Source organism: Hyla sarda, chromosome 12 (genome assembly GCF_029499605.1).
Source record: "Hyla sarda isolate aHylSar1 chromosome 12, aHylSar1.hap1, whole genome shotgun sequence".
Classification (NCBI taxonomy): Eukaryota; Metazoa; Chordata; class Amphibia; order Anura; family Hylidae; genus Hyla; species Hyla sarda.
The window spans coordinates 10,286,082-10,301,727 of NC_079200.1; the positions used below are offsets into that span (position 1 = coordinate 10,286,082).

At 47.5% G+C, this 15,646-nt stretch overlaps 1 protein-coding gene and 1 pseudogene across 2 annotated transcripts in view; one reads left to right on the plus strand and one right to left on the minus strand.

Moving 5' to 3' along the window:
- NBR1 (NBR1 autophagy cargo receptor) overlaps positions 1 to 15,646 on the minus strand; it is a 97,436-nt gene that overhangs the window by 79,103 nt on the left and 2,687 nt on the right. For both annotated transcript variants that reach the window (XM_056547840.1, XM_056547841.1), the window contains exons 2-3: positions 14,486 to 14,597; positions 1,756 to 1,818 (exon numbers count right to left, since the gene is read on the minus strand). In XM_056547840.1, the coding sequence (XP_056403815.1) occupies positions 1,756 to 1,818; positions 14,486 to 14,587 (165 nt within the window). In that variant the 5' untranslated portion in view covers positions 14,588 to 14,597. The remainder of the gene's footprint in view (positions 1 to 1,755; positions 1,819 to 14,485; positions 14,598 to 15,646) is intronic.
- LOC130297177 (U2 spliceosomal RNA) lies at positions 9,576 to 9,673 on the plus strand (annotated as a pseudogene).

Sequence of the window (15,646 nt, forward strand, 5' to 3'; positions counted from 1 at the left end):
ACCATCTTCTATGGTAAATAATCTCTATGGTGAATGTTTCTTTGCTGCTGAAGAAAGGACTGAGACAGTCCTGAAACGCGTCCAGCGTCCCCTCAATACCTATTGAGACCACCAGTATATTTGCCCTGCTTAAGTCAACAGCAGTCCGATACCGGACAATTAACTCTCAATCACCCGACACCCGGTGAAGGAGACATCCGCGCCTCGCTGCCACGAGGACGCCACCGGCACATGTACGTGCGCATCCGCAGAACCGCTGCGACAACACCACCCGCAACCCACCATCTACCAACATCACCACTGTGGGAGACGGCCGAGTCTCCGGTGATGCTGCCGCTTACCAAGACAGCTACTCAGTGCTAATACACTGCAGGATTACACAGCACATCAGGAGGAGATGGCAGCATCCCCGTGAAGTTCAGCGCATCAGTGTCCGGGAGCGGTGAGATACAAAGTATCATACAAAGATGCATGCATATTAACAGTGACTGCACACTAGCTGTTCATGTTGAATATTGTCTACAAATATCAAGTTTATCTTCTACTTAAACGTTGAAGTGCTTAAATAGCCGGACTCATCAGAACGGTTGCTACGGGTTACTAACCTTATGGTTGCCATTGGTTACCACAATACCAGAATCGGTCTATATGAGCAGGACTTTTTTATGAGAGGAGATTATTTACCATAGAAGATGGACTAAGACTCTCCCATCCAGATCCCTCTCTATATATATGTTTATGGTGGTCTCTATATTCTTATTTTATATCTTTTATAATTTTTTACAAGTATATTTTTATATTTTATATACTGTACTATACATATGCTATAGTTCTTAATAGTTGGTGCTGCGCCTACAAAAGGGCCCTGTGAGACGCAGTTGCTGCTATTTACATTTTATCTAATATTCAATTGTCACATTATATACAATCAATAAATTGAAATATTACTTTAAACACAACCTGTCCAGTTGTCTCAAACCCTGAGCCCTAATATATATATTTCTACAGACAAACTACAATCTGACACCTTGGGTATAAGTGTCTAATTAGGTAGCCCGGGTTTATTTGGTGGGTAGTCAGACAAGAGCCTCTCCAACTCTTCTTTATTATTAGATTTTTAAATGACTTCTATTAAAAAATCTTAATCCTTTCGGTACTTATGAGCTTCTGAAGTTGAGTTGTTCTTTTCTGTCTAAGTGCTCTCTGATGACATGTGTCTCAGGAACTGCACAGTTTAGAAGCAAATCCCCATAGCAAACCTCTTCTAAACTGGGCGGTTCCCGAGACAGGTGTCATCAGAGAGCACTTAGACAGAAAAGAACAACCTTAACTTCAGAAGCTCATAAGTACTGAAAGGATTAAGATTTTTTAATAGAAGTAATTTACAAATCTGTTTAACTTTCTGGAGCCAGTTGATATATATATCAAAAAGTTTTTCCCTGGAATACCCCTTTAATCCTGATCATGTAGATGTACATTTTATGTATCTGTCCCGCTTCCATAGACTTGCATTGAGGGGGTGTAGCCATGACATCACAAGGGGGCGTGTCCGACCCACGCAGGGCAAAAACAGAGTTCAGAACATTTAGTTCCTAACGCTGGCCAGTGGAGTACCCCTTTAACTAATCAGAACATTTTTATGTTTTCATTTTATCTTGAACCTACAAAGACATCACAACAATAGAGATACAGAACAGAAACCAGGAACAGACACTATTCTACAGGAAATACACAATCGAATGTACAATCACTTACCTCTTCATTCTCCTCATCTATATACTTCAGCTGTACGTCACTCAGGTCAAAAGACACCTGTACCTACAGGAGACAGGAATAAGTGGTCAGAAAGGGTCTTTACAGAATTGGCAGATAAAATAAGACTAAGACAATATATGTAAGATAAGTCATTTCTGCTGCTGCATAATAATTACATATACACAGGGAGGTCTTTCTGTGCTGTATATATATATATATATATATACATACACACACACACACACACACACACCATATATACTTGAGTGTAAGCCGGCCCGAGGCCCCTAATTTCCCCCTCAAAAACCCAGGAAAAGTTATTGACTCGACTATAAGCCTAGGGTGAGAAATAAATGATCTCCCCCCCCCCATGTCATCATCCAGACCCCCGTCATCATCCAGACCCCCATCATTAACACCCCTGTCATCATCCAGACCCCCGTCATCATCACCCTGTCATCATTCTCCCCCCCTTCATTATCACCGCCTGTCAATCCCTTCAATCAGTGGTCTTCAACCTGCAGACCTCCAGATGTTTAAAAACTACAACTCCCAGCATGCCCGGACAGCCATCGGCTGTCCAGGCATTGCTGGGAGTTGTAGTTTTGAAACATCTGGAGGTCCGCAGGTTGAAGACCACTGCGGCCTTTGTCATCATCCAGACCCCCTTTTAGTTTTCTACTCACCTCCCCTCGGTGGGAAGGAAGGGTGAGCTGTTCCGGGCCGTCTATGCTGCAGGAACCGTCCGGTGGGGAGGGTTAGTCGATCCGGGTTGTTCATCTTCACCGGGAGGCCTTCTTCTCCGCTCCGGCCCGGCCCCGGACTAGTTGCCTTGACGACGACGCACAAGGACGTTCATGCGCAGGGATGTCCCTGTGCGTCGTCGTCAAGACAACCAGCTCACCCTTCCTTCCCACCGAGGGGAGGTGAGTAGAAAACAAAAGGGGGGGGGGGGGAGGGCAATGACAATTCGCAGCAGTGCATAAGGGGCAGTAACACAATAAAGTGCATGTATTGCTATAGTACAGCCTTTGGTTATCAGGACATGCTGGGAGTTGTAGTTCTGCACCAGCGGTAGAGCCACAGATTGGAGATCACTGCTCTATGGCAGCACTGCCTGTAACACACAAATAAACATTGTGCATATACTGCTATAGAGCGGTGATCTACAACATATAATACTGCCATATGGTACAAAACCGTATACAATATTGTCCTTTCTTTTTGATTTTTACAGCCCCCTCTGGCTCAGCCCCAACTACCCCACATCATCATCATGGCAGGTCCTTCAGCCACAATCTCATCACAGCTGCACCACACCTACTCAATGGCGGCATCATCATCATCATGGCAGGTCCTTCAGCCACAATCTCATCACAGCTGCACCACACCTACTCAATGGCGGCATCATCATCATCATCATGGCAGGTCCTTCAGCCACAATCTCATCACAGCTGCACCACACCTACTCAATGGCATCATAATCATCATCATGGCAGGTCCTTCAGCCACAATCTCATCACAGCTGCACCACACCTACTCAATGGCGGCATCATCATCATCATCATGGCAGGTCCTTCAGCCACAATCTCATCACAGCTGCACCACACCTACTCAATGGCATCATCATCATCATCATCATCATCATGGCAGGTCCTTCAGCCACAATCTCATCACAGCTGCACCACACCTACTCAATGGCATCATCATCATCATCATCATGGCAGGTCCTTCAGCCACAATCTCATCACAGCTGCACCACACCTACTCAATGGCATCATCATCATCATCATCATCATCATGGCAGGTCCTTCAGCCACAATCTCATCACAGCTGCACCACACCTACTCAATGGCGGCATCATCATCATCATGGCAGGTCCTTCAGCCACAATCTCATCACAGCTGCACCACACCTACTCAATGGCATCATCATCATGGCAGGTCCTTCAGCCACAATCTCATCACAGCTGCACCACACCTACTCAATGGCATCATCATCATCATCATGGCAGGTCCTTCAGCCACAATCTCATCACAGCTGCACCACACCTACTCAATGGCATCATCATCATCATGGCAGGTCCTTCAGCCACAATCTCATCACAGCTGCACCACACCTACTCAATGGCATCATCATCATCATGGCAGGTCCTTCAGCCACAATCTCATCACAGCTGCACCACACCTACTCAATGGCATCATCATCATCATCATCATGGCAGGTCCTTCAGCCACAATCTCATCACAGAATTTGAAACTGTGAGAAAATATAGCCCAAACCTCAAGGAGTGTGACATTATAATATTAATAATCAAGGACCGTCTAGCTACTGAGGAAGGGGTCGAACCCTGAAACGCACATTGAAAATATAGTGGTCTGCTATCCCGTGAGTCCGGAATACTTCCAGCTGCTATTCATCATTGTTACAAAAGCTAAGGCCTGCTATCCATGTAATAGAATTACCACTCCTGATATCCATTTACCGGAATAGCCTGGTTCCCCACTGATATTGCCGCTCCTGAGATCCACCTATCGCTGTACTGCACAAGCGTCTCCCGGGTGATGTCAGACGCTATCGCCACGAGGATCTGCCATCACGGTCAGTCTCTGGAAAATACCGTGCGACACACTCCAGGTTCAGCGCAGTGTGAACCAGCCGGACACAGGGCCTGCCAGCGCACAACGGTCAGCCGGAGCTCTGCTAAGCACCATCACCCCAACGCAAGGAGACGGCGACCAGAACGGGCAAAACAGGAGTATTACATCATAGCGGTAACAATATTTTATACTGCAAATACATAACCAATGACTGTATATATGGACATATGCTCCTTCTGATACATATTACAGATTGAATCAGAAATTTCATTGTGATTTTAATCCTATTTTTCTTTTATATTATTTTGTATGTTTTATGCATTAATATTACATTCCTCCCACAAGGGCCCTGTGAGGGGAATTTATGCAATCTTTATATCTTTTTAACAAAAAGCAAAAAGATTAAAAAACATTTTTATTTGAAGTACGGTCCTTGATTATTAATATTATAATATCATACTCTCCTTGAGGTTTGGGCTATATTTTCTCACAGTTCCAAATTCTATTATACACCTTGGGTATAGGTGATTGCCCATTTACATCGTTCAGTGATTAATTGTGAGCTGCACCCACTTTTTGAATTCTTACAATCTCATCACGGCCCATCCCCACTCATTCTGTCATCATGGCAGGTCCTTCAGCCACAACCTCATCACAGTCCATCCCCACCTATTCTGTCAACATGGCAGGTCCTTCAGCCACAATCTCATCATAGCTCAGCCCCACCCATTCTGTCATCATGGCAGGTCCTTCAGCCACAACCTCATCACAGTCCATCCCCACCTATTCTGTCAACATGGCAGGTCCTTCAGCCACAATCGCATCATAGCTCAGCCCCACCCATTCTGTCATCATGGCAGGTCCTTCAGCCACAACCTCATCACAGCTCAGCCCCACCCATTCTGTCATCATGGCAGGTCCTTCAGCCACAATCTCATCAGCGCTCAGCCACACTTACCCCACCTCATCATCATGGCAGGTCCTTCAGCCACAATCTCATCACAGCTCAGCCCCACCTATTCTGTTATCATAGCAGGTCCTTCAGCCACAATCTCATCACAGCTCAGCCACACCTATTCTGTCATCATGGCAGGTCCTTCAGCCACAATCTCATCACAGCTCAGCCCCACCCATTCTGTCATCATGGCAGGTCCTTCAGCCACAATCTCATCACAGCTCAGACCCACCTATTCTGTCATCATGGCAGGTCCTTCAGCCACAATCTCATCACAGCTCAGCCCCACCTATTCTGTCATCATGGCAGGTCCTTCAGCCACAATCTCATCACAGCTCAGCCCCACCCATTCTGTCATCATGGCAGGTCCTTCAGCCACAATCTCATCGCAACTCAGCCCCACCCATTCTGTCATCATGGCAGGTCCTTCAGCCACAACCTCATCACAGCTCAGCCCCACCTATTCCGTCATCATGGCAGGTCCTTCAGCCACAATCTCAACACAGCTCAGCCCCACCCATTCTGTCATCATGGCAGGTCCTTCAGCCACAACCTCATCACAGCTCAGCCCCACCCATTCTGTCATCATGGCAGGTCCTTCAGCCACAATCTCATCAGCGCTCAGCCACACTTACCCCACGTCATCATCATGGCAGGTCCTTCAGCCACAATCTCATCACAGCTCAGACCCACCTATTCTGTTATCATGGCAGGTCCTTCAGCCACAATCTCATCACAGCTCAGCCACACCTATTCTGTCATCATGGCAGGTCCTTCAGCCACAATCTCATCACAGCTCAGCCCCACCTATTCTGTCATCATGGCAGGTCCTTCAGCCACAATCTCATCACAGCTCAGCCCCACCCATTCTGTCATCATGGCAGGTCCTTCAGCCACAATCTCATCGCAACTCAGCCACACTTACCCCACGTCATCATCATGGCAGGTCCTTCAGCCACCATCTAATCACAGCTCCACCTATTCCACGTCATCATTAAAAGGTCCTTTAGCCACCATCTCATCACAGCTCAGCTCCCCCCTAGACCCCTCTCCAGCATCCTGTAGGATGAAATACTTATGGCGCCTCCTACTTCTGCCTCTGCCCAGGGTAAGTGTGTCCATCCATCTGGCCCTGTCCAAGAACTTATCACCGTGTTTCTTCCACTTTCAGCCGATCGTTTTCGGTGGCTGAAATTTCGGTGCATTTCTAATTCATTTGCCATGTAAATGCAAAATTAGGCAAAATTTAAATAGTCTTCATTAAAAATGTCCAACTATTTTGTTGCCATAGAGTCTGTGTAACTGCTTTACAACGCTGGCTGTGCAGCTACCTGTACCATAAATGTTACTGCACTCTCCTGGCTGTGTTGGCTCTCTCTGCTCCCCTCTCTCTTCTCTCAGTGTTAGGGTATCAGTGTTTCCCAACCAGAGTGCCTCCAGCTGTTGCAAAACTACAATTCCCAGCATGCCCGGACAGCCGAATGCTAGGAGTTGCAGGTTTGCACCAGCTGGAGACACCCTGGTTGGGAAACACTGTATGTCAACAAATTGCTTTTATTCCATGCATATTTCAGAAGGTATTCTGCACAAAATACGCCTACTATTAATTTTCATAGGATTCTGTGCAATAGTGTTCTTTTTTCCCCCTTTAAATCAACCCTTTGAGGACCCACAAAGTCCTGGTACTTTGCGCACGAGGATGTACATTTGTGTTCGGGCGGCACCACTGCTGTCCAGGACACAAAGCAGCTTTATCTGATGGACCTGAGGAAGGCACAAGATAGTGCCAAAATGCGTTTTCCTTTTGTTGCGTACAAATTTGTTGTGTGCATATTTTATGGTCATTCATATAGAGGTTATGCAACACCGCCTCTAAGACCCTCCCTTTGTTTCTAACCTCTTTTATTTCTCCTATCCTGTGAGATCACAATTTAAAAGGGGTACTCCGCCCCTAGACATCTTATCACGGGGGTACTGCCGCTGAGGACCCTCGTGATCTCCCTGCTGCACCCAGCGTTTGTTTAGAGCGTCGGGTGCAATACCGGAGGCTCGTGACAGTCACGACCACACCCCGCTCGTGACATCACAGCCACGCCCCCTCAATGCAAGTCTATGGTAGGAGGCATCACAGCCACGCCCCCTCCCATAGACTTCCATTGAGGGGGCATGGTAGTCACATCACGAGCCTCCGCCCCGCATCACCAGTCATCCGGATGTCTGGGGAGCTGCAGAAGAGATCCCCAACGGCAGGACCCCCACGATCAGACATCTTATCCTCTATCATTTCAATAGGGGATAAGATGTCCAGGGGCGGAGTACTCCTTTAACAGTACCCAGTAATACTTATTTCAATGTACTGTTATCTTACCGATCTCTGCCTCTAGCAGGACGTTCTAGGAATAAAATTATGGCAGACCTGGAGGTCCCCCTTCACCAGGTCCCCCTGGAATCCCATAATCGCATCCAGGAGGGCTAATTGGATAATAGGGGAGGCCTCCTCTGTCTCGCCACTTTGATGCCGCAGTCACTATAGTAAGCAGCAATCAGGGGGTAGTTAAATGGCCTGGGATCAGAGTTATCCCCAATTTCAGCTTCTTATGGAGAATGTCGGCTGCAGTGTACAGCTGGCTTCACCTATTCCTCCATATTTTCTTAATGCCGCCATAATTTAATAGTCAAGGGGCGTCAAAAAGGTACTCCACCCCAAGACATCTTATCCCTTATCCTTTGTCTGATTGCGGGGGTCCCGCCGCTGGGGACCCGCACGATCTCTCTGCTGCACCCGGCGTTCGTTTAGAGTAGTGGTCTCCAACCTGCGGACCTCCAGATGTTGCAAAACTACAACTCCCAGCATGCCCGGACAGCCGATGGCTGTCCGGGCATGCTGGGAGTTATAGTTTTGCAACATCTGGAGGTTCGCAGGTTAAAGACCACTGGTTCAGAGCGTCGGGTTCATCGCCGGAGGCTCGTGAAATCACAGTCACATCACACTCGTGAAAAGACAGGAAAAAGACAGACAGACTTTACCCCCAGATTGCATATCCTAGCTTGAAAGCTGTCAGCTGACCCGATTACCTTGTACCCTATGGAGCTACTGTACGATAACAACCCTGCAATGAGTCAGGGTTCGTGTGTTTAGTGACGTAAATAGATGAATTTGCTTTGTAATGTGAGATGGTCATAGAGTTCAGTCCTAAGCAATAACCGGACATACAGATGCCCCAAACACCCCCCCCAATACCGAGACAGCAGAGATCTGTGCGGGGGAGCTGAGCCGGGGTAACACAGTAAATACTAGGGATCGACCGATTATCGGTTTGGCCGATATTCACGACGTTATCAGTATCGGCAATTACCTTGCCGATAATGCCCGGAACCCGCACCGCGCCGCACTCCCCACCACTGCACCGCATCCCCCACCGCACCGCCCCGGCTAGAGACCGCCGCCGCCGCTGCCCCATTGCCTCCCCCATCCCCGGTTTTATAATTACCTGTTCCCGGGGTCCGCGCTATTTCTGGCTCCTGCAGAGTCCTGTGTTTCGCTGCGCAGCGCAATGACGAGTGACGTCCTCAACGCGACGTCACCGTCAGTGCGCACAGTGACAGCTCAGAAGGACGCCGCCGGAGCCAGAAGTAGCGCGGACCCGGACCCCGGTAATTATAAAACTGGGAATGGGGGAGGCAATGGGGCGGAGGCGGTCTCTGGCCAGGGCGGTATGGTGGTGGGTGGTCGCGGTGATAGGACTCAGGACCCCAGGAATGGCAGGGGGAGAGAAGCGGGTGGCAGCGGCGGTCTCTGGCACCGCAAAAGCCGCTGAAGTTCATTGATTTAAAGTGCCCGCTTTAAATCAATGATCTGCAGTGGTATCGGTATAAGTTATCGGCTATCGGCCCTAACCTCCACAGAGTATCGGTATCAGCCCTAAAAAAAACGATATCGGTCGATCCCTAGTAAATACAGAACCTCCCCATCCCACCTGCACCCATTGTTTTCTTACACTAGGAATGTTAAAACGGCCCCGGGATCTGCATAACCCATCTGTGATCTTTAGGTCAGTACACAGGGTGAGGCCGAAACTTGTCAAGCAAGAAGAGAACCAGGTTAGTGTGACACTAAGAGTCACGAGTGACATTCCTAACAAACATGTCACAAGATCCAGATAATGCTGTAAATTAAAGGGGGAGTCTACAGTTATATAAAACTGATATTTCTCACCGATTCTTTCAAAATACAGGATCAGCCATAACAATACATAATAGTGTGTATCGCTTCTCGGCCTTTTGGCTAAGATCAGGTGTAGTATCTGTTCTTATCAGTTTCATGCTGGTGGCGGGGACACCGGTGTGGAGCTGGGTGCTGCATGGAGGGGGCAGGTGTACCGGGGCGTTCCGGGGCTGGTTCTGAGGAAACAGCTGGACGGCTGCCCCGATGTGACCTGTTTCCTCCGGGTCTCACCATGAGGCTGAGAGGGTCTAGAGCCGAGGTACTTTAGTGCCTCAGGGAGTGGTGACCCCGAGCTGCCGAAACTCACTGGGTATACTGGCTCACTGAGTGGAAGCACGGGCATCATGATCTCTTCACCTTGTGGCTCTCACCTCCTGATTCCCGGCCTTCTGGATAGGATCAGAGACATTTTTATAGATCCGGCCGGATGTCCGGGCAGTACATCTGCACACATTCACTTATTTATTTTTGTCACTTTTTGCGTGTTGTGTGTTCACTATGATTTGTCAGGATGCGGTAGCCCTTCTGGGTGTCCCTCCTGGCGGTCTAGGGGAGGTGTGTGTGGCCATTAGGTTCCGCACCTCCCTGCAAACACCCCGGGTACTCCTGCTCTGGAAGGGTACCTACCATTATCGGCTCTGCGGGCAGATACCTTGGCTAACACCAAGGGGGATGCCGGGAGCATTTGTGGTCCCTTAGAAGCTTCGGCAAAAAGGGACATCGAACCTGGAACCTCGCAGGTACCTTTTGGTACGGAGGCGAAGGGTAAGGTTTGTTGGGGGGCCGCTCTCCTGTCGGAGAAGGGCTTACGATAAACCTCATCCTCTGTGCACGTTTTTAGTGTAAAATGTTTGCACTTTTTCTTGCATCTTTGGCAGAGATCTGGAAATTAGGGAATATTGGCAAACTGGTGTACGAGGGGAAGTATTATATATGCATATCCATCGAGGCTGTAAATGTACAGAGAGAACTGTATTTTTTAAGGTTAACTCTAGTACATGAGTTCTTCTCCCCTATCCAAAGGATAGGGGATATATGTCTGATCGCGGGGGGTCCAACCACTGGGACCCCCTGTTATCTCCAGCTTTCCCATAGAGATACATGGAGGGGGCACGACAACCACCGATTTGTGTGGTGGTTGACAGTAATCAGTGCGCGGAGTGGAAATCACTCAGCGCATGAAGTGAGCCGGGGTGCCAGAAAGGAGATGGAGGGGGGAGACCTGACCCCCCCCCCCGAAGATCTGACACTTATGCCCTATTCTGTGGTAGGGGATAAGAACCTAAGTACCGGAATTAACCTTTGAGCATGCAAAAAAATGGGCAAAGAAAACAAAACCTTAGAGGTTCTCTTTAAATGGGGATTCCACTGCTCAATGTTTGGAACAAACTGTTCCGAACGCTGGAGCCGGAAGCTCGTGACGTAATAGCCCCGCCCCCTCATGACATCATGCCCCGCCTACAAGCGGGACAAGCTCCCAGTTCCAGCTTTCGAAACAGTTTGATCCAAACGCTGAGCAGCGGAGTACTCCTTTAAGTGGGTTGTCGGACATCACACAATTGAGAAGTATGGCCTTGGGCTGGAAATTATACACAACCGTCCATCCCGGTGTGAGGTGGTTTTTTGCGCCCCCGTAGATCTATGCGTCCGCTCCTCCCCCAGCTCTCCGAACATTTCCGAAGCTAGAGCTGGGGGAGGGCAGAGCAAGGGGAAGGAGGAGGTTCACGCCCCCTCATCTCCCCTCCCTGAGCTCGGCTGGACGTAAATCTCCACGGCAGGTCCCCTCCCTCATCTCACCGAGCTGAGGACGTAGAGCAGTGCTCCCAATGAGCTCTATGTATAAAGGGGGACATACTGTACGGGCTAAATGTCCCCCTTAAGCCCATACAGTATGTCCCCCTTTAGCGTGTACAGTAGGTCCCCCTTTACACATAGAGCTCAGTATGTCCCCCTTTAGCATGTGCAGTCTTTAGCCCGTACAGTATGTCCTCCTTTGTCCCCCTTTAGCCTGTAGCCCGTGCAGTATGTCCCCCTTTGAGGGGACCTGCCGTGGAGATTTACTTCCTCAGGGAGGGGACCTGCCGTGGAGATCTGCTGGGGGAGATAAGGGAGGGACCTGCCGTAGAGATCTGCGTCCAGCAGCCGAGCTCAGGGAGGAGAGATGAGGGAGGGGACCTGCCGTGGCGATCTATGTCCTCAGGGAGGGGGCGTGGCCGTAGAGATCTGCGTCCAGCAGCCGAGCTCAGGGAGGAGAGATGAGGGAGGGGGCGTGAACCTCCTCCTTCCCCTTGCTCTGCCCTTCCCCAGTTCTAGCTTCGGAAATGTTCGGAGAGCTGGGGGAGGAGCGGACGCATGGATCTACGGGGGTGCATAAAACCACCTCACACCGGCAGTGCAAGCTCTGTGCGGAGCTTCACAGTAAAAAAAAAAAACATGTCCTTTTAACAACAATCTTGTAAAATCGCTGCAAACACACGGGTCGAAATGTTGATGAAAACTTTTCAAAAATACAAGTGAATCATGTGAACATCTGAAGAACATCTGAACATGCGAAGTTTTAATCGGTACCATTTTAGTTTTGATCAGACTTTTTGATCGCTTTTTATTCCTTTTTTATGGTATAAAAAGTGACCAAAAAGACGCTATTTTGGACTTTGGAATTTTTTTTGCGTACGCCATTGACCGTGCGGTTTAATTTATGATATATTTTTATAGTTCGTACATTTCCGCACGCAGCGATACCACATATGTTTATTTATTTTTTTTATATGGAATTTGGGAAAAGGGGGGTGATTTAAACTTTTAACCCCTTAAGGACCAAGGACGTGACGGTACGTCCTTGGTCCTGCTCTTCTGATATAACGCGGGGTTACACAGTAACCCCGCGTCATATCATGGCGGGCCCGGCGTCATAGTGAAGCCGGGACCCGCCTCTAATAGCGCGCAGCGCCGATCGCGGCGCCGCGCGCTATTAACCCTTTAGCCGCGCGCTCAAAGCTGAGCCGCGCGGCTAAAAGTGAAAGTTCCCGGCTAGCTCAGTCGGGCTGTTCGGGATAGCCGCGGCTAATCGCGGCATCCCGAACAGCTGACAGGACAGCGGGAGGGCCCCTTCCTGCCTCCTCGCTGTCCGATCGCCGAATGACTGCTCAGTGCCTGAGATCCAGGCATGAGCAGTCATCCGGCAGAATCGTTGATCACTGGTTTCTTATGAGAAACCAGTGATCAATGATGGAGATCAGTGTGTGCAGTGTTATAGGTCCCTATGGGATAACAATGATCAGTGTAAGAGATCAGTGTGTGCAGTGTTATAGGTCCCTATGGGATAACAATGATCAGTATAAGAGATCAGTGTGTGCAGTGTTATAGGTCCCTATGGGACCTATAACACTGCAAAAAAAAAAGTGAAAAAAAAAGTGAATAAAGATCATTTAACTCCTCCCCTATTAAAAGTTTGAATCACCCCCCTTTTCCAATAAAAAAAAAACACAGTGTAAATAAAAATAAACATATGTGGTATGACCGCGTGCGGAAATGTCCGAATTATAAAAATATATCATTAATTAAACCTCTCGGTCAATGGCGTGCGCGCAAAAAAATTCCAAAGTCCAAAATAGTGCATTTTTGGTCACTTTTTATATCATTTAAAAATGAATAAAAAGCGATCAATAAGTCCTATCAATGCAAAAATGGTACCGTTAAAAACTTCAGATCACGGCGCAAAAAATGAGCCCTCATACCGCCCCATACACGGAAAAATAAAAAAGTTATAGGGGTCAGAAGATGACAATTTTAAACGTATTAATTTTCCTGCATGTAGTTATGATTTTTTCCAGAAGTCCGACAAAATCAAACCTATATAAGTAGGGGATCATTTTAACCGTATGGACCTACAGAATACATATCAGGTGTCATTTTTACCGAAAAATGTACTACGTAGAAACGGAAGCCCCCAAAAGTTACAAAACAGCGTTTTTTTTTCAATTTTGTCGCACAATGATTTTTTTTCCCGCTTCACCATAGATTTTTGGGCAAAATGACTGACGTCATTACAAAGTAGAATTGGTGGCGCAAAAAATAAGCCATCATATGGATTTTTAGGTGTAAATTTGAAAGAGTTATGATTTTTTAAAGACAAGGAGCAAAAAACGAAAATGCAAAAACGGAAAAACCTCCGGTCCTTAAGGGGTTAATAAGGAAGGGGTTAATTTGTGTTTTTAAATTTTTTAAAACTTTTTTTTTACACTCATTTGATTCCTCATACAGATCAATGGGATTCCATAGAATCCACCCCACTGGACCACCAGGGACAGGATAAAGGCACCTTTAGACGCCGCTGTCAACTTTGACAGCGGCGATCTAAAGGGTTAATAGCCGGCCGCGGCAATCGCCGCATGTCGGCTATTAACGCCGGCCCCCAGCTACAGGAATCAACTGGGGGCCGGCTGGTATGACGCGGTCTCGAGTCAGGAGCCCGCGTCATACCCAGTTAACGGCCATTGGACGAGCATAGACGTCCATGGTCATTAACGGGTTAAAGGGGTACTCCGGTGGAATTTTTTTAATTATTATTATTATTAACTGGTGCCAGAAAGTTATACAGATTTGTAAATTACTTCCATCTAAAAATCTTAATCCTTCCAGTACTTATTAGCTGCTGTGTGCTCCACAGGAAGTTGTGTAGTTCTTTTCTGTCTGACCACAGTGCTCTCTGCTGACACCTCTGTCCATGTCAGGAACTGTCCAGAGCAGGAGAGGTTTGCTATGGGGATTTGTTTAGGATAGGGGATACGTTTTTCAAGACTGGACTATTCCTTTAAGGCCATGATCGGTAGAGAAGTACCTTAAAATGTAACGGTGACGATGAGAATAGTTCCCCCCATACACTTATCTAAAGACGCGATGCTTACTCATGAAAACCACCACGATACATACTCGCACGTGGACCCTTACCATTGCTTCCACGTCCGCCCAGGTGGTCTTCTCAGAATCGGACACCAGGAAGCTCTGTGTCTCCCCTCTACAGCACACGCACAGGTTCACCTGCGGCTCCATGTTTCTGAATCTACAAAATAATAAGGGGAAAAAATGTTAGCAGACGGACATACAGAAGAAGAGAGTCTTGGAGGCCTCTGTACACATCAGAGCTGTGTTTCCCCAATCACGGTGCCTCCAGCTGTTGCAAAACTACAACGCCCAGCATTGTAGTTTTGCAACAGCTGGAGGCACCCCTGGTTGGGAAACACTGACTTATACTATATACTACTATATAGTCCAACATGCTGGGAGTTATAGTTTTGCAACAGCTGGAGGCCCCCCTGGTTGGGAAACACTGACTTATACTATATACTACTATTTATTAGAACATGCTGGGAGTGGTAGTTTTGTAACAGCTGAAGGCACCCCTGGTTAGGAAACACTGACCTATACTATATACTACTATATAGCCCAACCTGCTGGGAGTTGTAGTTTTGTAACAGCTGGAGGCACCCTGGTTGGGAAACACTGTATGGCTGCCTCAATGACCGCACCACTGGACACCAATTCATGGGCCCCATTGACTCTAGTGGCCCTAACAAAGTTTTCCTGTCAACAAACCCATTTGAGAGGCCCCCTCCCCCCCCTATACAGGTCATATTTTATTGATGCCACCATTTGTGGGTTTATATTTATCTCACTAGTTAAATTTTATTACCTTTTTTTTTTTTTTTTTTTCTAGTGAAATCGAGAATTTTTTTTTTAATTTTTTCTTCTTTTTTTTTTTTTGCAACATTTTAAAAGCTACATTGATCACCGTACTGTAACAATAACAGGACAGATCTTTATTCTGCGGGTCAGTGCGATTACAGCTATCGCTAATTTATTTATTTTTAAACAGAAAATATATCATTTAAATTTTTTTATTTTTACTACATTGACAAAATAAATAATAATTACTGTCATGATCAGCTGCTCCAGCCCACTAGGTCATGCCATTTTAGGTCCGTGTTTGGTCCCGCAACGTGTCCATTTTTTGGTCCCACAACGCGTCCATTTTCTTTGGGTCCCACAACGCGTCCATTTTTTTTGGGTCCCACAACGCGTCCGTTTTCTTGGGTCCCACAACGCGTCCGT